Genomic DNA, 27834 nt, shown 5'->3' with positions numbered 1-27834 from the left:
GTTATACGGATTCGCGATTATCCGGAGTGTCAAGCACGAGCAAATATCTTTGCAGTCTAGTCCGTACACGGGTCACGTTGACATTCCTGTCCGCACAGACCGTGCGATCTCTGCCCCGCGCGTTCCATTATTCTTTCTGTTAGACAGTTTTCAATCGCTGCACCGTTTCGCGTCAATGCTCAATACTGTCAAAGCGCAAGTGATTGGTACTATCGCTTAAAGACACACTGAAACGCCAAAGAAACTGGTATAGGCATGCTTATCCAAATACAGAGATATGTAAACAGGCAGAGTACGGCGCAACGGTCGGCAATGCCTATATAATACAAGTGCATAGCGCAGTAGTTAGATCGGCTACTGCTGCTACAATTTCAGGTTATCAAGATTTAAGTGAGTTTCAACGTGGTGTTATAGTCGGCGCCCGAGTTATGGGACACAGCATCTCCGATGTAACAATGAAGTCAAGACTTTCTCATACGACCATTTCACGAGTGTATCGTGAATATCAGAAATCCGGTAAAACTTCAAATCTCCGACATCGCTGCGGCCGGAAAAAATCCTGCAACAACGAGACCAACGACAACTGAAGAGAATCGTTCAACGTGACAAAAGTGCAACCCTTCTGCAAAGTGCTGCAGATTTCAAAGCTGGGCCATCAACAAGTGTCAGCGTGCGAACCATTCAACGAAACATCATTGAAATGTGCTTTCGGAGCCGAAGGCTCACTCGTGTACGCTTGATGACGGCACTACACAAAGCTTTAAGCCTTGCCTCAGCCCGTCAACATCGACATTGGACTGTTGATAAATAGAAACATGTTGCCTGGTTGGAGAGTCTAGTTTCAAATTGGATCGAGCGGATGGAAGTGTACAGGAATTGAGACAACCTCATGAATCATGAACCCTGCATGTCAGCAGGCGATCGTTCAAGCTGATGAGGCTCTGTAATGGTGTGGGGCGAGCGCAGTTTGACTGATATAGGACCCCTGATATGTCGAGATACAACTCTGACAGGCGACACGTACTAAGCATCCTGTCTGATCACCTGCACCCATTCATGTCCAATGTGCATTCCGACGAACTTGCGAATTCCAGCAGGACAATGCGACACCCCACACGTCCATAGTTGCTTTATAATGGCTCCAGGAACACTCCTCTGAGTTTAAACACTTCCACTGGCCACCAAACTCATCACACACGAACATTATTGAGCATATCTGGGATGCCTTACAAGGTGCTATTCAGAAGAGATCTCCACCTCTCTCGTACTCTTACGGATTTATAGACAGCCCTGCAGGATTCACGGTGTCAGTTCCCTCCAGCACTACTTCAGACATTAGTCGAGTCCATGCCACGTCGTGTTGCGGCACTTGTGCGCGCTCGCGGGGGCTCTACACGATATTAGGCAGGTGTACCAGTTTTTTTGGCTCTTCTGTGTAAAATAAACATTACAGAAATGAATAGTTTAGGTTCGTCCGCTAAGTGATATTCAGAAGTAATCCTATTCAGTTTAGAAGTACACTTGCAAACTTGACGCTGAAGACGCGAGAGAACATCGGAAAGTGATGACCAAACCGAAAAATTAAAGTTTTGGAACAATCTTTACATTGTTGGTTTCCACAAAAACGATCAACTGGACGACCAACATCTAGGTCTTTGCTCTGCGAGAAGTCAGCACAGATAAATAAAAGAATACGTGGTGACAAATCGTTTGTGGGGAGTAACGGATGGTTGCACAGGTTTAAATCTCGCCACGGAATTCCCGAGTAGGAAATACAGGGTGAAAAAATGTCAACTGATGTAGATGCAGCAAATTCTTTAAAGATGGTTTTAAAAAAATCGTATGAAAATGAATATGACTATTGCAACACTTAGATAACTGGAGTAAACTGGAAATCATTACTGTTAAAATCTCCAAGTTCTCGATGTGAAATCCCAGCACCAGGATACAAAACTAGTGAAGAGCGAATAACAATATTAGTCTATGCAAACGCTACCGTGATCCATGAAATGCCTTTGCACCTCATCGGAAAATCCACAAATCCCAGCTGCTTCAAAAATATCAGTTTATCTTAACTTATAAAAACCGAAACAGTGCATAGATGAACACCGAAATATTCATTGACGTGTATGACAACACTTCTATCCCTCAAGTAAAAAAAAAAATCGAAACGAAATTGGTAACCAAAGAAAAAATCGTTCTTTTACTGAATACAGCGCCAACTCATCATACGGCTGAACCGTTAGAGAGAGAAAATGGAATGTTTACACTAAATTTTTTGCCTACTAATGAGATATCCTCGCTACAACGAATGAATCAAAGTGTTACTGAAACATGAGAACGACTTCATGGAAAATAACTTTTACGTAGTGTTGATGAAAATGACGTAGAAGACTTTTGTCATTTTTCAAGCGAATGAATGAATTTGAAGGAGTGTTCTTACATGGTTTTAGATGCGTGGGATTTGATTGAAAGGAAGATTTTAAACAACGTTTAGAACAGATTGCTAAAATGGGAGCACGGAAATTTAATAACCAAAATGGATGATACTTTTTTGGAGATCTAACTGAGCTAATGACATAAAAATACCAAGAATGTGATGCCGTTAATACGAAAGAGTAACTAACTTGCGACAGTAATGATCAAGCTTTTTCAGATTGTTTCTGATGACAAAATTTTCAAAATCTATTGCTGGCAAACGAACGGAAGGATCTGCAAGAAGATGAAAAATAAGAAAATGAGGTGCAGAAAATAATGCAAGAGCATCTAATGCACAAGCATTGAATGGTCTGGAAACAACTTTCAAATGGTTTGAAAAACAAGCAGACTGATATCGTTACTTTACTACAATTAAAACGAATTCGTGCTGTAACAGCAATGAAGAGAAAAAAATATTTACATAAAATGACAATTATCAAATATTTGAAGCGAACTTAAATTACAGCGACTGTTCTGTGTGATTTTTAATAGGTATATCATGATTAACGTTGCAGTATTTCAGTATTTCAGAGATTTTAAGAAAATATGTACATACGTACGAAAGTGTGTCTCTAATCTGATAAACACTTTTTCTTGATTTTCATATGCTTCTTTCTGTTGTTTTAAATACACGCCTTTCGTTATGTGTTAAGCGCGGAAACATAACTGTATGACAATCCTCCTAAAAACAACTATACAGAGCTGACATAGGTTACCTTTTTAGAGTTAATTATACAAAAATCGCTTTTCTTCCAACATTCAATTAGCCAAATTTTCGTTTACCACAACGACTTACGACAACAACTTGTAAGACGTATGCTTTGCTGGCGATGGGCGAGACATGACAGAATCTCTGACCAGAGAGTAGTTTATCGTTAGTTGTTGCTTGTCGCTAGTCTGCGCTTGTCTGCGCGAGTGGACACTAGTAGTCGGTCGGCTTTAGTAGCGAGTCGGTAGTAGTCTGAAGTAGTCTGCGGGAGTCGGCATGCGTCGGCTGTGTGCTCTGCTCGCGACTCTGGTCAGGACTCTGGAGGATGAGTATTGTTGTAGAAGGTAAAGAAGCAGCCTTGCGCATATTTAATGATGTATGTTAATTGTAATTTAATTTGTTCAAAAAATGCCCCAATAATAATTTTTATAATATAAAGCAACTCTTTTAAAGAAAAGCATTCATTTCAATTTAAAGAATTTTCTAATGCATTATCATTGCTTCTAAGAATCAAAAAAATTATACACCAGCATTGCACGAAGCTGTGTCGAAAAATGACTAATTAAGAGCAGATATAATTGCAGTTTTATTGAGGTAAGAATTTTTGCTTTTGTTATTCAGAATACAGGGCCGAAGGTCAGCGCTGCTGTCCTTATAAATTTATCACGCTACTAATTTTTTTATTATTTTGGTGTTTAGGAATTTTTCTGTTTCGAACTTGACATTAAATGAGAAAAGAATTTTGTGGGAATATTAAGTGTGAATGCATTTCTGCACACAGACAATAAATGGGAGCCAATTTTGTTCAGAGGTCAAAATATTTAAAATTCATTTAATTATTATTATTTTGTGGGGAGTTTACGCTTGGCACATTTCCATTTAACAATATTTTGTGGGTAGTTACACTTGGCTCATTTTCATTATTATATTTAACATTTTTATTTTTTGTGGGGATTACACTTGGCTCCATTATTATTTAACATTTTTCGTGTGGGGAGGTTACAAACTGGTGCAGTTAAAGAGTCTCCACTGCATAGCTATTACGAGTAGAACGATTTTAAGTTGATTGGTACCTCATAGTTCATATGGCAAGAGCAAACCTTTAATGCTTATTTCCCCCTGGGCAGCAGGTCAGATGTTGACATGTGTATGCATGTCTACACTGACAGGCGTAATCCACTTTGTGGTGCAGTGACGGCTGCGCAGAACACATCATTTAGTAAATTATGTGATGTATTTGAAGGACAACTGATAGATGCAGAGAAAAAACAACTAACAATAGTTGCTATACCTGCACTTATACCTTTAGCGTCTTGTGTACTTCTAACATCATAATGACGAAGAGTAGAAATGGAATAAGCTGCACACTCCTACACTATGGAGAAAACTTTCAACCAGTTCCCTTTTAGGCAACGCTCCACTTTACCGCCTGAAGCCTCGAGGCCTATATGGAACAATGCTTCCCTGTTTGAGTGCCAAATGTTCCATCTGGAGGAACCATGAGAGAAAAGTGGATGCCAAGGGAAGATTTCAACTATATCGCTGTACAGGCTTCAGGATCTGGTAACCCATGAAAAAGTTCTGCATAAACAGAATTGGAATAGAGCGTGAAAGAACTACGTTTTCCCTATATTAACAGGGCATTTTCGATAGTTATGAATGCTACTGTAGATCGACGGGACTGATTATGGATCTCAACATCTGACAGTGCTCCGCGAGACTGGATGCTGAAGACTACAGATACGGCCTTTAACAGAAAATGCGCCGTTCATCATATTTGGGGCTGAGAGATTTTATACAAAAAAGTAGTTTTCTCTTTCCTTTATTTATTAATGTATGACTTTATATGCATTTCTGAGTATTGGAAATTGTAGATATTAGTTCACTATGTTGTCGTTTTCGTCCAGGGACAGGTTTTCTGCAACCCACCACGCTAGTCTACCCAATACTTCATTGTTTGCGTAACTACTGCACTGTACTCCTACGTTACCAAATTAGTGTCTCTATAACTTTTACCTCCCCCCCCCCCCGCCCTCCTCCCTCCACCAATGAACCATCGACCTTGCGGTTGGTGGGAAGACTCGCGTGCCTCAGAGATACAGATAGCCGTATCGTAGGTGCAGCCACAACGGAGGGACGGAGGGGTGTCTGTTGAGAGGCCAGACAAACGTATGGTTCCTGAAGAGGGGCGGGCAGCAGCCTTTTCAGTAGTTGCGGGGGCAACAGTCTGGCCTTATAACATTAACCAAAGCGGCCTTGCTGTGCTGGTACTGCGAACGGCTGAAAGCAAGGGCAAACTACAGCCTTAATTTTTACCGAGGGCATGCAGCTTTACTGTATGGTTAAATGATGATGGCGTCCTTTTGTGTCAAATATTCCGAAGATAAAATAGTCCCTCATTCGTATCTCCCAGCAGGACTACTCAGGAGGACGTCGTTATCAGGAGAAAGAAAACTGGCATTCTACAAATCGGAGCGTGGAATGCCAGGTCCCTTAATCGGACAGGTAGGTTAGAAAATTTAAAAAGGGAAATGGATAGATTACAGTTAGATATAGTGGGAATTAGTGAATTTCAGTGACAGTAGGAACATGACTTTTCGTCAGGTGAATGCAGGGTTATAAATACAAAGTCAACTAGGGGTAATGCAGGAGTGGTTTAATAATGAATATAAAAATAGGAGCGCGGGTAAGTTACTACGAACAGCATAGTGAACGCATTATTGTAGCCAAGATAGACATGAAGCCCACGCCTACCACAGTAGTACAAGTTTATATCCCAGCTAGCTCCGCAGTTGAAGACATTGAAGAAATGTATAATGAGATAAAGGAAATAATTCAGATGGTGAGGAGAGAAGAAAATTTAATATTCATGGGGGACTGGAATACGATAGTAGGAAAAGGAAGAGAAGGAAAAGTAGCAGGTGAATATGGTATGGGGGTAAGGAATGAAAGAGGCAGCCTCCTGGTAGAATTTTGCACAGAGCATAACTAACACTTGGTTTAAAAATCAGATAGATTATATAATGGCAAGACGGCGATTTAGGAACCAGTATTTAAATTGTAAGACATTTCCAGGGGTAGATGTGGACTCTGACCACAATTTATTGTTTTTTAACTGTAGGCTAAAACTGAATAAACTACAAAAAGGTGGGAATTTAAGGAGATTGGACCTGGATAAACTGAAAGAACCAGATAGAGCATTAGGGAACGATTGACAAGGACGGGGGGAAAGAAATACAGTAGAAGAAGAATGGGTAGCTTTGAAAGATAAAATAGTGAGTGAAGGCTGCAGAGAATCAAGCAAGTAAAAAGATGAGGGCTAGTAGAAATCCTTGGGTAATAGAAGAGATACTCAATGATAACTGATGAAAGGAGAAAATATAAAAATGCAGTAAATGAAGCAGACAAAAAGGAATACAAACGTCTCAAAAATGACATCGACAGGAAGTGCAAAATGGCTAAGCAGGGAAGCCTAGAGGACAAATGTAAGGATGGAGAGGCATATATTACTAGGGGTAAGATAGATACTGCCTACAGGAAAATTAAAGAGACCTTTGGGGAAAAGAGAACCACTTGCATGAATATCAAGAACTCAGATGGAAACCCAGTTCTAAGCAAAGAAGAGAAAGCAGAAAGGTAGAAGGAGTATACAGAGGGCCTATACAAGGGCGATGTAATTGAGGGCAGTATTATGGAAAATGAAGAGGACGTAGATTAAGATGAAATGGGAGATACGATACTGCGTGAAGAATTTGACAGAGCACTGAAAGACCTGAGTCGAAACAAGGCCCCGGGAGTAGACAACATTCCGTTAGAACTAAGCCTTGGGAGAGCCAGCCCTGGCAAAAATCTACCGTCTGGTGAGCAAGATATATGAGACAGGCGAAATACCCTCAGACTTCAAGAAGGATAGAATAATTCAATTCCGAAAGAAAGCAGTTGTTGACAGGTGTGAAAATTACCGAACTATCAGTTTAATAACTTACAGCTGCAAAATACTAACACGAACCCTTTACAGACGAATGGAAAAACTGGCAGGAGCCGACCTCCGGGAAGATCAGTTTGGATTCCGTAGAAATGTTGGAATACGTGAGGTAATACTGACCCTACGACTCATCTTAGAAGATACATTAAGGAAAGGCAAACCTTCGTTTCTAGCATTCGTAGACTTAGAGAAAGCGTTTGATAATGTTAACTAGAAAACTCTCTTTCAGATTCTGATGCTGGCAGGGGTCAAATACAGAGAACGAAAGGCTATTTACAATTTGTGCAGAAACCAGGTGGCAGTTATAAGATCCGAGGAACATGAAGGGGAAGTAGTGGTTGGGAAGGGAGTGAGACAGGTTTGTAGCCTGTCCTCAATGTTATTCCATCTATATATTGAGCAAGCAGTAAAGAAAACAAAAAAAATATTTGGAGTAGGAATTAAAATCCACAGAGAAGAAATAAAAACTTTGAGGTTTCACAATGACATTGTAATTCTGTCTGAGACAGCAAAGGGCCTGGAAGGGCAACTGAACCGAATGGACAGTCTTGAAAGGAGGAAATAAGATGAACAACAACAACAAGAATGTGTATTACTACTTCCACACTTCCCTCCTACACATATGACTATTCTTTGATGCCTCACAATGTCTATCAGCTTACCCCTTCCTTTATCTAAATTTTGCCGTAAAGCTCGTCTTCTTTAGTAACTCGATGTACTCACCTTACCTTCAGCATTGCTCTGTAGCACTAAATTTCAAACAGTTATATTCTCATCTTGGCTATTTTGTATGCTGTCCATGTTTCACTTCCATAAAAGTTTACACTCCGGACAAATTCTTTCAGTTAAGACTACCTGACACACAAATTTATGTTACTGGTTTCACATTACACTTTTATGAAAGCTTTTCTTTCTTTGGCAGTCTGATGTTCTTATCTTTGTTACTGATGTAAAAAAAAGTAAACAACGGCGCACCACGAAGAAATTACCCGAAGTCGGCGGATGTGATGTGCAGATACAGACATACAAATGATTACAATTTCGGACGAAATGTATCATTTATTCCAGAGAAAGAGGTTCACAAACCGTGTAAGTCAATATCGTGTTGGCCCCCATCAAGGCTTTATGCATCCAATTACTGGGATTGGCATTAATTATTCAGCTTTTTCAATGTCCTCCTGAGGGATACCGTGCCAGATTGGCGAATTAGATCCTCAAAATCTCGAGATGCTTGAAGGACCCTACCCATAATGCTCCGAACATTCTCAGTTGGGAGAGATGTGGCGACCATGCTAGCCATGATAGGGTTTGGCAAGTAAAGCAATACAATATCCCCCCGTGTGCTGGCGGCCAATATCTTTCCGAAATGTAAGCCCTGGATGGCTTGCCACGAAGGGCAACAAAGCGGGCACAGAATATCGTCGACTTACCGCTGTGCTATAAGTGAGCTGTCATGACAACCATAAGGGTGCCGCTATGAAATGACGTATGGCTGTTGACAAATTCCAATGCCACCGGTGTCCGGTGCACGTCCAGATACGTCTTCGGGCTGGAATCTCTTTGACTAGAGTGATGAGTCCCTCTTCGAAACGAGCCCCAATGAGCAGCAATGGCATGTCTGGAGGTGCTCTGGACAGCAGTGGGATAACAAGCTGTCACCCGCCATATGGTCCGACAAGCATCAGTGATGGTCTGGAGTGTCATTTCATTTCATAGCGGGACCCCTTCGGTTGTCATCCGCGGAACCCTTACAGCATTGCGATACGTCGACGATATTCTATGCTCTTCTTCATGATAAGACATCCTGGCCCTACATTTCAGTAAGATGGTTGCTGTCTGCACATGGCGACAATTTCTGCTGCCTGTCTTCGTGCTTGGCAAACCCTACCAAGGGCAGCATGGTCGCTGGACGTCTCCCCAATTAAGAACGTTTGGAGCATTATGGGCAGGGCCGTCCAACCAAATGCTTAGTTGGCAATAATGCGTGGTCCACAATGACATATCGTGGAATTATTACAATAGGATATCATGTTATACGAGGGTCACTCCAAAAGAAATGCACACTATTTTTGTAAAAATACAGTTTTCATTCTGCATGTGTGAAAGTTTCACAGTGTGTAGATACATCCTATCCTTCCCGCTTGTTTTCAAACTTAGTTCAACCTGATCCCATGAGTGGCGCCGTCACAGCATGTCTTCAAGATGGCTGCTACACTTGACGTTCGTCAGAAGCAACGTGCTGTCATAGTATTCTTGTGCTGTGAAAACGAGACAGTGGGAAACATCCACACGAGGTTGAAAAAGGTGTATGGAGATGCTGCTGTCGATCGCAGTACAGTTAGTCGGTGGGCAAGCAGGTTACGTGATGAAAGCGAGCACGGAAATATTGAGGATTGTCCTGGCAGTGGCAGACCTCGTACTGCACACACTCCAGACAATGTGCAGAGACTTAACGAATTGGTGACTGCTGACAGATGCATCACAGTGAACGAATTTTCACGCTACGTTGGGATAGGGGAAGGTAGTGTTTGCATAATACTGAAAGTGTTGGCGTTATAAAAGGTTTGTGCCAGGTGGATTCCCAAGATGTTGACAGTGGCTCACAAAGAAATAAGGAAAACGGTATGCAGCGAACTTTTGGAACTGTACGAGGATGGTGGAGATGAATTTCTAGGAAGAATTGTGACAGGTGATGAAACATGGCTCCATCCTTTTTCACCAGAGACGAAGAGGGAATCAATGGAGTGGCATCATGCAAATTCACCCAAGAAAAATATTCAAAACCACACCGTCTGCTGGAAAAATTATGGCTACGGTGTTTTTCGATTCCGAAAGACTCTTGCTTGTGGACATCATGCCAAGTGGAACCACTATAAATTCTGATACATATGTGACGACATTGAAGAAACTTCAAGCTCGACTGAGTCGTGTTCGACCACATCGGCAAAAGCAGGATGTTTTGCTGTTGCACGACAATGCACGGCCACATGTCAGTCAAAAAGCCATGGAAGCGATCACAAAACTCGGATGGATAACACTGAAACACCCCCCTTACAGTCCTGACCTGGCTCCATGTGACTATCATCTCTTTGGGAAACGGAAAGACTCTCTTCGTGGAACAAGGGTTGAAGATGATGACTCCCTTTGTGCACGCTGCCAAACAGTGGCTCCAACAGGTTGGTCCAGAATTTTACCCTGCGGGTATACAAGCGCTGGTTCCAAGATGGCTTAAGGCAGTTGAGGGGGATGGAAATTATGTGGAGAAATGAAAATATTGTTCCTAAAGGATGTATCTACACACTGTAAAATGTTCAAACATGTAGAATAAAAGATGGAATTAAACAAAAATAGTGTGCATTTCTTTTGAACTGACGCTCGCAAATTACACTAATTGGGCTTGGTATCATTAATGTTCTGCATAGTTACATTCGGGTGACGTACGATATAATCCCTCGAAACGACCCATTAATTGTATATCGCAAGGGACATCACTGTGTAGAACATTACGAGATTGACCAGTGGGAGGAGTTTCACTGCGAACAGCCACAAGTCCAGTTTGCGCAAGGTTGTAAATGGCGAGCAAGATGGGATATTGCTGATATCCCTGAATACCACTGAAAATGAGCATTTGGCGTCATTGGCGGAGAGGCCCCTTACGGGGCAGGTCCGGCCGCCTTGCTGCAGGACTTATTACAATCGGCGCCATATTGGGCGACCTGCGCGCCGGATGGGGATGAAATGATGATGAAGACAACACAACATCCAGTCTGTGAGCGGATAAAATCCCCGACCCAGCCGGGAATCAAACCCGGGCCCGTAGGACGGCAGTCCGTCACGCTGACCATTCAGCTAAGGGGCGAACCTGAATACCACTATAGAGCAACAGGACAAGTGGATATGCTGAAGTAAAATGTCATAGTAAAAACTACAGCTGAAGTATTAAACTAAAAACGTTGATAATATTTTCCAGACTGATGACCTCAGAAGTTTAGTCCCATAGTGCTCAGAGCCACTTTAACCAATATTTTCCAGTGTGAGATGCTGAATGATTTTCTTAAGTGTTACTTTACTGTAAAAAGCATATTTGAGTACTTCATTCCAACGACTACTGTGATGCAACTCTCTGGTCAAACGTAAACAGAATTTCTAAATCCAATGCAGACACCTGTTCAGATGGTTAAAAGGCTCTGAGCACTATGGGACTTAAGATCTGAGGTCATCAGTCCCCTAGAACTTAAAACTACTTAAACCTAACTAACCTAAGGGCATCACACCCATCCATGCCCGAGGCAGGATTCGAACCTGCGACCGTAGCAGTCACGCGGTTCCAGACTGAAGCGCCTAGAACCGCGAGACCACCGCGGCCGGCGCAGACACCTGTGTAGCAAGGACTTGTTCTGGGTGTGCTGTATCATCAGGCCCCACCCTAGAGAGTTACTCTATCGGGAATTTAAACATCTCTGCATCTTGGCCGCTGCTGCATAAGGATATAATACGTGACATAACTGTGCTATTGCGATAAAAAAAGTGAAAAACTAGGAATAGCTCACAGGAAAGAAACTACACAGAAAGTCATACCATTCTGCCTCTAGAGTTTTAGCATCCCCCAGCAGACGACAGATCTCCACACTGACTTCAGTGTGGTGCCGCAGTGCGTTCGTCCATCCCTCTGTAGCCATAACTTCTTTGTAGTGCGAACTGATGAAGTTGATGGCCGCCGCCTTCAGCTTTGGGCACATATGTTCAAAGGCGAGGACGGCGCTGTCTGCAGCATTATCCACGGTCAGTCCAAAAATCATCTGCTGCTCGCACTGCTGCTTCAGCAGAGACACGCAGTATTTGTCGGCAACTGCGAGCAGCTCTGCGGCGACACACTCCAGCAGGGGCGCTTCGTCGCTGTACATGAACTGCAGGAGCTGCCCCAGCACCTCGTGGCTCATGTCGATGGCAGTGATGCTGCCGCCAGTAACTTCCAGCACCTGCTCTCGGAAAATGGCGGCGAACACAGTGCTGCGCGCCGTCAGCACAGCTCTGTGTGCGGGCAGCCAGAAGCCGTCCACCATGATGGTGACGTCAGCAGCATGCCCGGACGACATTAGCGCCACCATGTCGTCTACCAGAGTCCCTCTGCGCTCTTCTCCTTCTTCCATGGCTCCTCCACCTGCAAAAAAAGGGTACAGTGTTGCCAATTTTCTTATGGCTCCTCCACCTGCAAGAAAAGGGTACAGTGTTGCCAATTTTCTTGTGGGCTGTCTTTGTCTTAGATTGTCCCTTTGATAGTATACGTTCACAATACTGGTACACATTGATATCCCCAATCCGCAGTACTGTAGCACAACCCTAGATGAGACCAAACAAAAGAGCACAGTTCATTCATAAATTAAGTCGCCCTCCACAGCAGAGTGGTCAGAGCAGTGACTTCTATGCGAAGGACCAGGGTTCGATTCCCAGTAGAGTCCGTGCAGGATACGGTGGCCGCTGTGCAGTTACCAGTTTTCGTCCAGTTCGCTGGGGGAGATAATTTGTTTGTAAGGAATGGGATGCCAACATAGTTTGCTCCCTATCGGGCAGTCGGCGACGCGCTGTGATGACAGAATCAAGTTTCACACCTTGCAATCATTCTTAAACAATTTTACAGAAATTACTCGGTAAAAATTCATTTTTGTGTAGCTTATAGCTTTATATGTGAACTTCATGATGATATGCCCATTATTTCGTTAATGGTCATAGTTACTGTGATGTTTGCAGTTAAGTAAGACACTGCATGGAATTCGAAAAAGTTTGCAATGAAAAACAGGTGTCTGTAATTTTGTCTTTGGTCCACATTACATAATATGTCGCTGTGTAGGAATTACAGCGAAGATATTGAGACTTGGGTAGAGGTCTCTATCTATTACTAGTCTCGGGAAAACTGATCTGACGTAGCACACTCATTTGCGATTGCGCGGGTCAGCAACAAAGCCAGAACGAAATAACCACAACACTTTTCATATTTCATTTGAGATACTGAAATGAAACTTTGGCATATTATAAGAGAATATTTTGCCATAAAGTTATTATGCAAAATTTCATTATCTACCATGCATTCCACTAACTACAGACGTTTACAATGAAAGAATGTAATTTTTAAGGATCATAGCTAGTTGGCGAAACGAGAAGTGCTGTGAGTTTTGCAACAGCATAAATAGAAACATTACAGGTTTATTTTTGTACCGAGAACGTGCTTTTTCACATGGTATTTACCTTACTTTTCCATAGTTCCTGACTTAATAAACCAGTTTCAGAATTCTCCCACAACTACGATTGCACAATTTGTTAGTGAATGAAACTGCAATGAAATCATGAACTTTTGCTGCTTACAGGCGTTGATAAGTGTCAACGGGGACATTTGAAACTGTGTACCCCGACCGGGACTCGAACCAACGACCTCCTGCTTAGATTGCAGACACTCTATCCGACTGAGCCACCGAGGACACAGAGGACTTATCTGTGGCACGCTCCCCGTGAGACCCACACTTCCAACTTACTGTCCACACACTACATTTGTAGTGCCCCTGCCCACTATACTCCTTACTCGCGGCAGTCAATCTACCGATTCCCGTAGGTGTTCGGGCAATGTGAGTGCATCCGCACTGAAGGAGATCACTGGCCGGTATGCCTTATCTATATGAAGATGGTATCTGTTCTTTCGGACATGTATAAACTCTGTTGTGTTCCGGCAAAAGAAGCAAATTTAAACTTGGCAACATCAGAAATGTAGGTTTTACTCGAAATTCGCCACTCATGACGCTTCTCTGAAAGTTACAAATGGTTAAAAAGCTAGATGAAATTAAATCGCTGTTTTTGTTGCGTTTTCAGCGGAATTTTTCGTAGATTCGACCCAAATCACAGGTGACACTAGATCTTTTTGATTGGTCACTGTGCAGATGTGAGCGTGGAGGTGCTCCACTTAATAATTACAAAAAATGTGATCGTACGCTTCATCTTAGAACGGCACTTACCCTCCAACGTTTGGCATTGCCCCTACAGCGTATGCCCGCAACATCCACAAACTACCGTTCTCACCAAGCGTGCCCTGCCGACTGCACATCTACTGGTCACGTTATTCAGCGTGCACTCTACCAACCAGGGTTCTTCCATAATGGGGGGACTGTGACGGGTGCACCTGGCTTGTAAGGCCAAGGTCAGGAACCCCGCCAATGACGGAGACAGCTGTCTGCTGACCTCATGCCCCCCCCCCCCCCGCCCCCCCTATACCGCATCCAACGACGCCATTAGCATAGGTAGACTTGGTGGTCGGTGGGGGCCCGACTGGCCCTTCTAAGGCCAGAATGCAAAAAGTGGAGATGGGCAGCGCTATTTTGACTTTTGTGGCGGCGCGCTAGGATACTGTGGTGCGGCGATTTCAGTGTGTACCAGGACAGCATACACTGGCTGAACCTAAAAACAAACCAAACATGACAATTATTTAATAAAGGTGTGACAAAGTCACCATTCTAGTAAATACACAGACACTGATAAGTCAAAACATTATGACCACTGCCCACCGCGCCGTTATGGAAGAATAAACGACGGAGCTGATGCAATAATAAAGGAACACCAACACGAAGAGGATGCTCCGAGAGGACTTCTTGGGTCCAGGTGCTTCTGATTGGCTGCGACGAGGACTCGTACACTCGTGTGACATGTCCAGGGATCCTAAATGCAGAGCGTGAAGAAAGGAAAGACCATACGTTTACACTTTTGGTAACAAAGGACTCTGACCACCTCGCAATGACTGACCGCTGTATACCACATTCTGTGCGCTGGACACTGAGACGATCCGCATATTAGAGTGCAAGAGCTGAAAAAAGTCTCGAAAAGACGTTTATTTTTCTTGTAATAATGACATATGCGGACGCTGTTGATAGTTTAGTAGGGGCTATGACACTGGTGTCAATATTTTCCAATATTTAATATTTCCTTAGATATATTAACTTGTATATTTTCCATCAGAGATACCCCATACTTTGAAGCCAGAGAGAAACTCTCTGGAGCCGGGATGGTTCTCTTCTGACAAATACAAACTAAAAGGACTGGATAACAGACACCGTTGACAAGCAAAAAAACCCTAGAATCGAGCAACAACAGCCCACGTGCGTTCAGTTTCACATGTTGCCGAGTTGCCGTGTCAGAGTGCCCGAAACTTTAGAGATGCTGTCAAATGGTGGAGATAACACTGTTACGAAGTTGACGAAATTTACGTTTTTTTTTTTACTCACTTCTAGCCTCCGCTGTGGGATGTTCTATTGTCGATTGACAGATCTTGGTACATAGAAGAAAGATTTAAAAGCAACACCATCGTATTAATGACCATGTCTTTCAGCGTGTACTACAGTCGCTACGTCTTGTATAACTCAAGATGATCTCAGTAAGCCGGTACAGGTGTACGCTACGCACGGACAAAGGGTATGCATATTTTTGGACTATAGTTTGACGTAGCCCACCACGAAGCCACATATTGTGTACATCTTCGAAGGTTACATTTATAACAACATAAACATGCTTTTGGAGTAATTGGCTGATATCCGGCGCCAAACCTCAACCGTCCACTACCCCACCCCGCTCACGTACACACACACACACACACACACACACACACACACACACACACACGGCACAACGATCCGGGCTCAAATTAATCAGTACGATAATATACACTTAAGAAAGAAAAAAAACTGGTACACCTGCCTAATATAGAGTAGGACCCCCGCGAGCACGCAGAAGTGCCGCAAAACGACATGGCACGGACTCGACTAATGTCTAAGGTAGTGCTGGAGGCAACTGACACCATGAACCCTGCTGGGCTGTCCATAAATCCGTAAAAGTTCGAGGGATGCAGATCTCTTCTGAACAGAACGTTGCAAGGCATCCCATATACACTATGTGATGAAAAGTATTCGGACACCCCCAAAACATACGTTTTTCATATTAGGTGCACTGTGCTGCCACCTACTGCCAGGTACTCCATATCAGCGACCTCAGTAGATATCATGAGAGACTGGGGAGCTACGCGGAACCACGGACTTCGAACGTCTTTTGACACTGCTAACACCCTCGGACGTTTCAGCCCTTCTGTAAGGACACTGTAGGGCTGCATCCTCGCTGAACGCGTTGTCATCCCATTGGACTGCAGCGCGACCGCAATTTTTTCTCCTGTGTACAGGCTGGAACCACTAGGTACCTTTCAAAACCGTTCACATTTGAGCGGCAGCCGAAGCAGCAAAGGGTACTTACGCTCTTTTAGCCATCCTGTTTTCCGCCCTGCTATGGCGTGATCCCGAGGGACTGCAACATTAACATGTGTGCGAATAAAACGGAAAAGGGGTAAGACTGCCTCCCCCACCCCCCACCTCCAAGTTCGGCAACAACGCGGTGCCACCCACGCAACTTCGTTGGGTACGTTACAAAAGTGCCTGTCAGAAACTGACCAGTTCAGCCTGACGGCTGCCCTAGCGCCAGAGGGTAGGCAAACCCCAGAAAAAGTGTGTCGAAATGGTTGCCCATTCCATAGGCGCTAGAGCAGGTGTGGGGCTGATTTGGTGTCCAACCTTCTGAAAGCACATTTCTAACGCGCTCAACAAAGATGAGCGAGTGGCACGGAGGGCGCTGCCGAACTGAAGCCTCTTAAACGGACCCTTTGCAGTTTTATTCACGAACGTGATAACGTTGTACTCCCATGAGATCACGCCACAGAAGGGCAAGAAACTGGAGTGTTGGAAAAGCATAAATACGCTTTGCTGCTTTGTATCACATTCAAATTTCGTCGAATGTGTTTGAATGGTCCCTAGTGGTTCCAACCTGTATACGAGAGCAAAAACTGCGGTCGCGTTCTGATCCAAACGGGTGTCATCAGGTTCAATGAGGATGAGGCCCCACATTGTCCATAGAGAAGAGGTGAAATGACCGTGACTGTCGGCAGTGTCAAAACATGTCAAAAACATCTTGCTGTTGCTCATTGCACTCCGAACTGTCGTTTTCGATCGCGAGATGTGTGGAAAACAACGCCTCAGGAAAAGGTGCAGTTTCATTGACGCCCTATGTGCCTTTCTATGTCGATTCTGAGCGGTGTTGTGTCTGAAACGTTTTCTTCGGCCACCCGTAATAAAAGAACGCTTTTTCAACGCTGTGTCGCAGTTGTGACGTCCATTACAGAGACGGCGAAAGGAGGTGTGAAACTTTGGTGAGAGGGGTTATGACGAACTTCTCATCGTGTGACACGTCCACGGTGGCGTTTGGTAGAATTGCGTTGAAATTTGGTCCCAGTGTGGCATCATTACACTAATTGCAGCTCACAATGCCTTTTTCACATATATCAACACATTTCTGTCTGAAACGTCGCAGGTTCAAAATGGCTCTGAGCACTATGGGACTTAACTTCTAAGGTCATCAGTCCCCTAGAACTTAGAACTGCTTAAACCTAAATAACCTAAGGACATCACACACATCCATGCCCGCGGCAGGATTCGAACCTGCGACCGTAGCGGTCGCGCGGTTCCAGACTGAAGCGCCTAGAACCGCTCGGCCACTACGGCCGGCAAACGTCGCAGGGTGCGATACTTTTGCACCACTACAGAGGAGGGTTGTAGGCACCTTTGAGCCAATGCGTCGCAGTCGATTACGGTGTTACGAAAAAGTCATCATTTAATTCTGTTGTGCATTGTAATTCTGATGTTCCATATACAGGGTGTTACAAAAAGGTATGGCCAAACTTTCAGGAAACATTCCTCACACACAAAGAAAGAAAATATGTTATGTGGACATATGTCCGGAAACGCTTAGCCGGCCGTGGTGGTCTCGCGGTTCTAGGCGCGCAGTCCGGAATCGCGCGACTGCTACGGTCGCAGGTTCGATTCCTGCCTCGGACATGGATGTGTGTGACGTCCTTAGGTTAGTTAAGTTTAAGTAGTTCTAAGTTCTAGGGGACTGATGACCACAGCTGTTAAGTCCCATAGTGCTCAGAGCCAAGCCAAGGAAACGCTTACTTTCCGTGTTAGAGCTCATTTTATTACTTCTCTTCAAATCACATTAATCATGGAATGGAAACACACAGCAACAGAACGTACCAGCGTGACTTCAAACACTTTGTTACAGGAAATGTTCAAAATGTCCTCCGTTAGCATGGATACATGCATCCACCCTCCGTCGCATGCAATCCCTGATGCGCTGATGCAGCCCTGGAGAATGGCATTTTGTATCACAGCCGTCCACAATACGAGCACGAAGAGTCTCTACATTTGGTACCGGGGTTGCGTAGACAATAGCTTTCAAATGCCCCCATAAATGAAAGTCAAGATGGTTGAGGTCAGGAGAGCGTGGATGCCATGGAATTGGTCCGCCTCTACCAATCCATCGGTCACCGAATCTGTTGTTGAGAAGCGTATGAACACTTTGACTGAAATGTGCAAGAGCTCCATCGTGCATGAACCACATGTTGTGTCGTACTTGTAAAGGCACATGTTCTAGCAGCACAGGTAGAGTATCACGCGTGAAATCATGATAACGTGCTCCATTGAGCGTAGGTGGAAGAACATGGGGCCCAATCTAGACATCACCAACAATGCCAGCCCAAACGTTCACAGAAAATCTGTGTTGATGACGTCATTGCACAATTGCGTACGTATTCTCGTCAGCCCACGCATGTTGATTGTGAAAATTTACAATTTGATCACGTTGGAATGAAGCCTCATCCGTAAAGAGAATATTTGCACTGAAATGAGGATTGATACATTGTTGGATGAACCATTCGCAGAAGTGTACCCGTGGAGGCCAATCAGCTGCTGATAGTGCCTGCACACGCTGTACATGGTACGGAAACAACAGGTTCTCCCGTAGCACTCTCCATACAGTGGGGTGGTCAACGTTACCTTGTACAGCAGCAACTTCTCTGACGCTGACATTAGGGTTATCGTCAACTGCACGAAGAATTGTCTCGTCCATTGCAGGTGTCCTCGTCGTTCTAGGGCTTCCTCAGTCGCGAGTCACAGTCTGGAATGTTCCGTGCTCCCTAAGACGCCGATCAATTGCTTCGAACGTCTTCCTGTCGGGACACCTTCGTTCTGGAAATCTGTCTCGGTACAAACGTACCGCGCCCCGGCTATTGCCCCGTGCTAATCCATACATCAAATGTGCATCTGCCAACTCCGCATTTGTAAACATTGCACTGACTGCAAAACCACGTTCGTGATGAACACTAACCTGTTGATGCTACGTACTTATGTGCTTGATGCTAGTGCTGCAGAGCAATGAGTCGCATGTCAACACAAGCACCGAAGTCAACATTACCTTCCTTCAATTGGGCCAACTGGCGGTGACTCGAGGAAGTACAGTACATACTGACGAAACTAAAATGAGCTCTAACATGGAAATTAAGCGTTTCCGGACACATGTCCACATAACATCTTTTCTTTATTTGTGTGTGAGGAATGTTTCCTGAAAGTTTGGCCGTACCTTTTTGTAACACCCTGTATACTCGTATTCATCTGCCTCCGAAGACTACCACTAAGTGAGTCTGTCCAGTAACTGGGTTCGGGCCCCTATACTGGAAAAGACTTTGGACTGGGCGTAGCAAACATTGTGATGAGGGTAACTAACGAGGGACACGAAGGAATAGCAGATATTAGCAGCCTGGTGTGCCAGAGCAATTGTAGCTCCAGCACCACTTATATCTGTCAAGCAGATAAATGTCTTTGCAGTTCCTCACATTGCTGAAAGCGAACTCTGGGATGGTTCTTTTTAATTGGACATCGCCGATTTCCTTCCCAATATTTCGCCAATCCGAACATATGACACCATACTCGAAGGGAAGCTTAACCCAAACCTGCCTCCGCTATATCGAATAAAAGGAGCAGAGTATATACAATTCCTGAGTTTCTCCCGGCGTATTTTATAATCAAAATATCCACGGGTGTACTGCCGGTACACAGTGTCCAACGGGCACAATATTTCGGCAATCATACATGTTCGCCATCATCAGGTGAACTGACGGACTGAGCTCCTGTGAACGTTACGGCACGGAGATCCGTACGCTATGGCTGCTCAGAGGGAACTGGGTTCGGTAGCGGCGGCGGCCGATTTAAATACCCTCCGCCCGCGGCGCGCTCCCTCCGCTTACCGCGCCCAGCGCCACGGTCGCGCGGTGGAACAGATTGCGACGGCGTCTGATATGACGTCGGTGTGATGGCTCTGTCCGCCGTGGTCGTCACAACTATACGTTTGCTCGATTTACTCTTGATTAACCCAATCGCTGGTTCCCAAGCCTTGCTAAGATTATAGCCACAGTCACGGTTTATGAGGCCGTCATTGGTGCGAATTTCGATGGCCTCTCTAACAACGCTGTCCCAGTATCTCGACGTCTGTACCAGAATCCTCGTGCGTTCATACTCCATAGCGTGATTTTCCGACAATGTTCAGCGACCGCCGACTTGCTCGGATACATCAGTCGAGTGTGCCTCTGGTGCTCACGGCATCGATCCTCGACGGTACGCATCGTCTGACCAATATACAACTTGCCACATTGACACGGAATCTGGTACACGCCGGCCTTCCTAGTCTAGTACATAGGGCGCGCACTATCAATGACGCTGAGAGTCTACCCCAGGAATTGGAACATCTGAGACCTGTATTTCGAAAAAATGGGTACTCAGAGTGGCAGATTCAACGTGCTCTCCGCCCAACCGCTACAGCACAGCCTGTGGAGGTGGATGAAATCACGAGGGAGGAGGTAGGCACTGCGTTTATTCCATATACAGGCGCACTCTTGGGGAAAATCGCCCGCATTTTGAAGAAACACCGGGTCGGAACTGTGTTTTGTCCTCCGAATAAAACTCGTGCGGTGGTGGGGAGCGCCAAAGACGACCTCGGTTTGAGGAAGGCCGGCGTGTACCTGATTCCGTGTCAATGTGGCAAGTCCTATTTTAGTCAGACGATGCGTAATGCCGTGAACACCAGAGGCACACTCGACTGATGTATACGAGCAAGTCGGCGGCCGCTGAACATTGTTTGTCCAAAAATCACGCTATGGAGTATGAACGCACGAGGATTCTGGCACAGACGCCGAGATACTGGGACAGCGTTGTTAGAGAGGCCATCGAAATTCGCACCAATGACGACCTCATAAACCGTGACTGTGGCTATAATCTTAGCAAGGTTTGGGAACCAGCGATTGGGTTAATCAAGAGTAAATCGAGCAAACGTATAGTTGTGACGACCACGGCGGACAGAGCCATCACTCCGACGTCATCTCAGACTCCGTCGCAATCTGTTCCACCGCGGGGCGCGGGGCGCGGACAGTGGAGGGAGCGCGCCGCGGGCGGAGGGTATTTAAATCGGCCGCCGCCAGGAGCTCAGTCCGTCAGTTCACCTGATGATGGCGACATGTATGATAGCCGAAATATTGTGCCCATTGGACACTGTAGAGCGGCAGTACACCCGTGGATATTTTGATTAGAGTATATACAGTTTGCAACCATTGCTCTGTTTCGTAGCAACATTATTCTCAGTTGCATTACCGGAAAATTCCGTTCCTGGTTTCTCCACAACATAATGTCTATGTTGTATACATCATTATTCAAAAACTGCCCCATGAGAAAACTGGTTATCACTATTATTATAACTTTTAAGATTTTGAAGTGTGAGTAGGACATGCACCCTGAAACTGCGAAGCAGACTTTGCAGTAAATCGGTGCATATGTTAGTGTTCTTGAAAGTATTTCTCTTTCACAAACCCAAAATCAGATTGTAGAGCATTAGCTCTGGCGTGCGAGTAAGTTACAATAGTGTAGCCTGCAGGAAATGGATTTTACTTCAACTTGAGTTAATTTATCTTATCATGCGACAGATATCATGAGGAAGGAAATTTTTTGGTATGTCACGAATTCGATCCGTATCTCAACAATGACACAACGCAGGTAAACATGTTACCGCCACAGGAGTGCGAAAGCCTGTTAAAACAAAGTCACGTACACTGAAAAACTGATTAAGAGAGCTAAGCTTTTTACTTACATCCAAACCTCCAGAAGTCATACTCAGATCCGTACCAAACATTGTACGTCGTCATAGTATCAACCAAAACACCGACTTTGTTCGTGATATGTCCTATCGTTCAGTAGAAGGTGCGTAAACGGTAATTAAAAATAACACCAAAACGACGAAAGACAGGAAAAGCGTATCTGTGAATGTTTGATTAGCAGATCTCGTGATGTTGAATTGGCTCCTGCACGGTACCTCAGCGTGTTCGGTCAGAGGGTTAGCTGCCCTCTACAATAAAAAAAAAAAAAGAGAATGGATCATTGATGAACTTGAACGAGTGTCATGGGACGTACGCCCGAACAAATGCAACAAAAAAAAGTTGGAGGAGCTTGAGGTCGGTGTACCAAAGGCCCTGCGTTCAAACCCCTTTGATAACAATTTAACTGTTTACGTGTGAAACTGTTATATGGAAGAACATTTTCCTGACATGTAAAAGGACTTTTCGGAGTTCGCAGCAATGTTCTTTTGGCAGCCTGTTTTTGTTTCGTTACTTGAAAGTAGTAAACCTATAGAGTACGTTTGTTTAGATAGGAGTGGTGTTCTGTCGAAACATGTGCTACGGAACAGACACCACATGTGATGAAGGAGATATAACACTTTCACTTATAACACTGTAAAAAAAAGTCATCATTGGGGGTTTGAACCCATGATCCTTGGTACGAAGATCTAAAGCTGTACCAACTTCCCCACGGAAGCTGTTGGTATGAGTGTTTCATAGTTTTGCTTTTGATGTGCTCCGTAGTTATGGTGTTATTTTTACTGAAGTTTAGGCCCGTTTCGCTGGACGACAGAACATAGTGCGAACTAAATTGGAGTTTTGGTTGATACTCTATCGCCATACAATGTTTGGTACCCATCTGAGTGTCTGACATCTGGAGGTTTGGGTGTTAAAAATGAGCAATAGTATAATAGTCACAGGTGTGCCACCAAGACTTGAGACTAATGACAGTTTGTCAAGATGCTTATGACAGATTATTGTTACCGTGATTACGATATTTATGTTTATATTAGCAGAACAGATGTGTATGACGCACAAAAGATACTACAGACTGCGAACTAGGATAGTAGGAAAAAATTCTAATGAAGCACAGCAGAAAATTCCAACCAAAGAGGTTCTATGTAACAAACGTTACAACGAACAACTATGAGAAACAGTTCTTCGCAAAATATATGAAACACTATTTACACTCATCAATTAATTAATAACACCGCTATTGAAACAGAATGTATCGTGACCACAACATAAAGTAACAAATGCAGCAGCATAAAAATAGGCTGACAAGTGCAGAATCAACAACAGAAGATGTCAAACATTAAAATACAGATTAAAAAGAGATAAAGAATTAACAGTTGACCGACTTCTAGAAGAGCCCCCTGCAAGGCGACTGTTAAACCGAATCCTCCACCGGAAAAGACGTCTGGTGTGTCATACGTGGCATTGGTGACAGTACGTGTCATGTGATAGGAATCTCTTATCAACGCATCTGTTAAACCGAATCCTCCACCGGAAAACACGTCTGGTGTGTCATACGTGGCATTAGTGACAGTACGTGTCATGTGATAGGAATCTCTTATCAACGCATCTGTTTCGTATGGCTGGTAAGTGAGATATGCCTCCTTGCACGATATAGGTGTTCGCATGAATGTGAATGTGATCATTCCAAAGGAAATCGTGAAAACATAATAGTTTGTTACATAAGCTGCGCAGCAAATCAATGCAACAGTTTTACAAACATGCAGAGTCTTTGTACTCTATCGAAAGATAAGTTTGTGAAGTTGCGTTTCGTTTTGGAAGTGTTAACTTTCGAATTCCTTTGTTATAACATGGTTCACACCCGTTTACTTGTTGTTTTCAATTCCATGAGACGTCTATGTGGTATCTGTCACTACTCAGGACATTTACTTGCGACGGCAACATATTCTTATCACATGCAACTAATGTATAGTATGACAGCTGCCAAGACTACAGAAAGAGAACAAAAATTTCAATGCCTAGACGGACAGTTCATAATGATATGAAAAAAAGGCATAAAGCAGTTTTGAACACGGCTCGCTTGTTTAGCAGTCCAACACCATGACAACTTACCCACGACACTGCTGCTGTTAAAGCTTGCTCTTTATCGCATTTTTTGTTCTTGGACTATTCACTGTTTCTATTTTACTTTTTCTACACAGTTCATTATACCTTCCTGAAAGGTGTCCGAATAATTTTGTGCAATATTGGTTTTGTTTTTGATCGTGTTTTTAATTCCTATGTATTTGCAGTGTTCTTTCGAAGTACGATGGACATTTTGTTTTTACATTTCTTACAGGAACTAGTATTTACTTTATACTAGCGCTTTATTATTACTGAAATCACTAATACGAAGGCAGATATCATGTCTGTCCGAATAATCACGTGAGTCACTGTATCTGGATCTCGCTGGCAGCAAGATATTCATGTTCAGTTTCGTATCTCAGATATTTCGATGCTGTAGCTACAGCTGCACGATGTACCAGTCTAGATTTATGAAGTATTGACGTAACAGACAACGTCTTGAACGGGAATAGAATCGAAAATTCTCTCACAGAAATCGTTAGGCGTCAGTGTGATAGTAGTAAGTCATGCCTAGTGGTTTATTCTTGAAGTATTAGAAGTAATAACTTTTCGTAATGTAAGGTAATAGCGGTTTTTAGATAAGTGGAAAATAAGTTAAAGTACTTGTTTTGTAGATAAAACGTATTTCTATGCTTGCTGCGGAGGATGGCCATGCAAACAAACTTGTTGTAAGTTAAAGTTGTTGTAGAATAGAAATATTAATGACTTCCAACGTAATGTTATTAAAGCAGAAAATGTATTAGTTTTTATTCGGCGTAGGTGTCGTTGGGGCGTTTGCTGGCTATTGAGAACGTTGCAACAGTACAGCGGATGCGGCCGGAGATAGAAACAGCGGCCGCAGCGCTGATGTAGGAGCAGTGGGCGAGGTCAAGGCAGTGTTGCCACTCGGGTTCCACCGCAGCTGTTTGCCGTAACTGTGCAGCGAGGTGACATCGTACGCGCGGCCAGACGGAATGGCTCTCTCACTAGTTCGCGCATGATTACGCTTTCAGTAACTCGGCTCGGGGTTCAGTATACTCTAACGTGTTTCTTCACAAAGCACTACTAGATAAACCACAAACCGCTACTGGTACAAAGAAAGAGACTATAAACTGTGGCTAAAGTGCTTTCAAAGTAGGTAATCGTAGTTTGAGGTATAATCGTTCTGTTTCGCATACAAAATCGCGCAGACTGTATCGCCTTACGCCAAAATAAAGCTGGGCTACTCACAAAATCTGATCAAGACTTCCGGTAAGAGCGTATGTGCAACGAAGTTAATTAGTGAAGTGACCCTGTGGACACACTTGTACTCAACATGATCATTTAATGAACAGAATCCGCAATTACTTGTACAGCATCGGCAGTATCGATGAATATCAGATCTCTTGTGTGTGTGTTTCAGCATAGGGATTAGATCAGCCGGCCGCGGTGGCCCAGCGGTTCTAGGCGCTTCAGTCCGGAGCCGCGCGACTGCTACGGTCGCTGGTTCGAATCCTGCCTCGGGCATGGATGTGTGTGATGTCCTTAGGTTAGTTAGGTTTAAGTAGTTTTAAGTTCTAGGGGACTGATGACCTCAGGTGTTAAGTCCCATAGTGCTCAGAGCCATTTTTTAGGGATTAGCTCAAAGCCGATAAACAAGGTCAGTGTAGAATTGGTGTGAAGATATATAGTTAAAATATCATCGCAGAAGATTATAGCCCACTGCGTGAGGTGAGATAAGCGTTCACGATACAACAATATGGAATGAAGTTACAATACTTGTGATATGCCTGGATTACGGAACATACCAAAAATACGATAGCAAAATACAGGGTGAATTAACTCTGAAACATTACTGCAACAGGCATGGTTTTACTAGAAACACAGAGTGTATGTTGTTATAACGTAAGTTAGCGCAAGTAGTGTGTAAGTCTAGGGACCGATGACCTTAGCAGTTCGGTACTTTAGGAATTCACACACATATGAACATTTTTGGAAATACTGTGAATGAACTAAAGGCTCCAGCGATCGTGGGGTGTCAGCTGGCCTGCTAAGATGGCCTAAGTAAGAGGCGTATGTATCTGTCAGTTTCCTCTCACGTGATGTGCTGTTGCAAGAGCTGGTGTTCGTGCGGAAACCGGCGTGTTTTTCCTGGTGGGCAAGCGGACAGTAATGGCCGCGGTGCGGAGCCCTGAGCTAAGTTTCGTAATAACTGTGTTTGATTGGCGTCTAGCCCAAACTTCCCCATAAATTTTGCGGCAATACTCTTTCGCTCGGTGTATAACAACAAATTTGAAACATTGCATTGTCAAGGATTTCTTTGTACTTCTTATATCGTTAAGTAATCGTCTGGTGGCTTCCAACGTAAACAACACTTTTCACTATGAATTTTCCCTCTTCATTTTTATGAAACACGATGCTCTGGTACTAGCGAAAAATATATTGCTCTTCTAAATACTTCTCAAAAACTGATACTCTTCCTATTATCTTCAGATAATATGGCATCAACGAACATAAAATAAAACAGCTTTAGTACTTACTACGTAGTAAATTTATGATTCATACACGACAAAATTCATTACAAGTCTAAATTCACTCACATGATGGTGTATACTGAGAATAACAGTGTATTGGTATAATGATATTGTCACATTTTCTGAAAGCTTCAACTTCCTCGTTTGAATACCTTTCTTGGAGACACCTGTAACACTGTAAATCATGCGTAAGGTTTAGGCCTCTGGTGGAAAAATCCATTGCGAAAAATTACGTTTCCATTACCTGGCGGAATAAGACATCACAGTGTGTGTACCAATATTGCTTAACTAAGTCTTCAACAGTATATTTTATTGGGTTCAAGTTCGAGACATGACAAGAAAACTCTCCGTTCATAATAAAGCACCAACAACTCTACGTAGTGCTACAAAATATAATTCCACCAACAACATTTACTCAATAACCTCAGTAAACACTAATCTTAAATCTCGACTCAATGTATATCACTAGGATGCACCTGTCCCCAAGGATCATAACACTGAGCAAAACTATGATCTATGCGACGGAATGGGGTGCATAGTCGTTTATAAGCATCTCCATAGCGTGACAATGTACCTGGATGTATTCTGGCGCACAGAAATCCATGTGTTCTGCACGATATTCTATCCTTAAAACAGTTAACAAAATGCGAGTGCACTCTTGGTGCTTCTCTTTAATTATTCTCTCCATAATACTAAATTCGACGTGTTTGTTGACAATGTGGCTTATATTGGCAGTAGTGGTCTCTGTTCCAATTGCACTAAATAAAGCAGAGCATAGTCCGCAGCTCGTGGTCGTGCGGTAGCGTTCTCGCTTCCCGCGCCCGCCGGGTTCTCGGGTTCTATTCCCGGCGGGGTCAGGGATTTTCTCTGCCTCGTGATGACTGGGTGTTGTGTGATGTCCTTAGGTTAGTTAGGTTTAAGTAGTTCTAAGTCCTAGGGGACTGATGACCATAGATGTTAAGTCCCACAGTGCTCAGAGCCATTTGAACCATTTGAAGCCATT

The 27834-nt window shown here is 43.8% G+C and overlaps 2 protein-coding genes across 2 annotated transcripts in view; one reads left to right on the top strand and one right to left on the bottom strand.

The window, feature by feature from the left end:
• LOC126483712 (leucine-zipper-like transcriptional regulator 1) overlaps nucleotides 1–27834 on the bottom strand; it is an 80677-nt gene that overhangs the window by 35744 nt on the left and 17099 nt on the right. Inside the window, exon 2 of the mRNA XM_050106807.1 lies at nucleotides 11751–12333. Coding sequence (XP_049962764.1) covers nucleotides 11751–12322 — 572 coding nt within the window. The 5' untranslated portion in view covers nucleotides 12323–12333. The remainder of the gene's footprint in view (nucleotides 1–11750; nucleotides 12334–27834) is intronic.
• The window catches only part of LOC126483713 (uncharacterized), a 121508-nt gene continuing 97101 nt past the window's right edge, over nucleotides 3428–27834 (top strand). The window contains exon 1 of the mRNA XM_050106808.1: nucleotides 3428–3531. Coding sequence (XP_049962765.1) covers nucleotides 3464–3531 — 68 coding nt within the window. The 5' untranslated portion in view covers nucleotides 3428–3463. The remainder of the gene's footprint in view (nucleotides 3532–27834) is intronic.

The sequence above is a fragment of the Schistocerca serialis genome, chromosome 6 (assembly GCF_023864345.2).
Source record: "Schistocerca serialis cubense isolate TAMUIC-IGC-003099 chromosome 6, iqSchSeri2.2, whole genome shotgun sequence".
Taxonomy (NCBI): Eukaryota; Metazoa; Arthropoda; class Insecta; order Orthoptera; family Acrididae; genus Schistocerca; species Schistocerca serialis.
The sequence above is the reverse complement of the archived record's forward strand: the minus strand, read 5'-3'. Positions and strand labels throughout refer to the sequence as shown.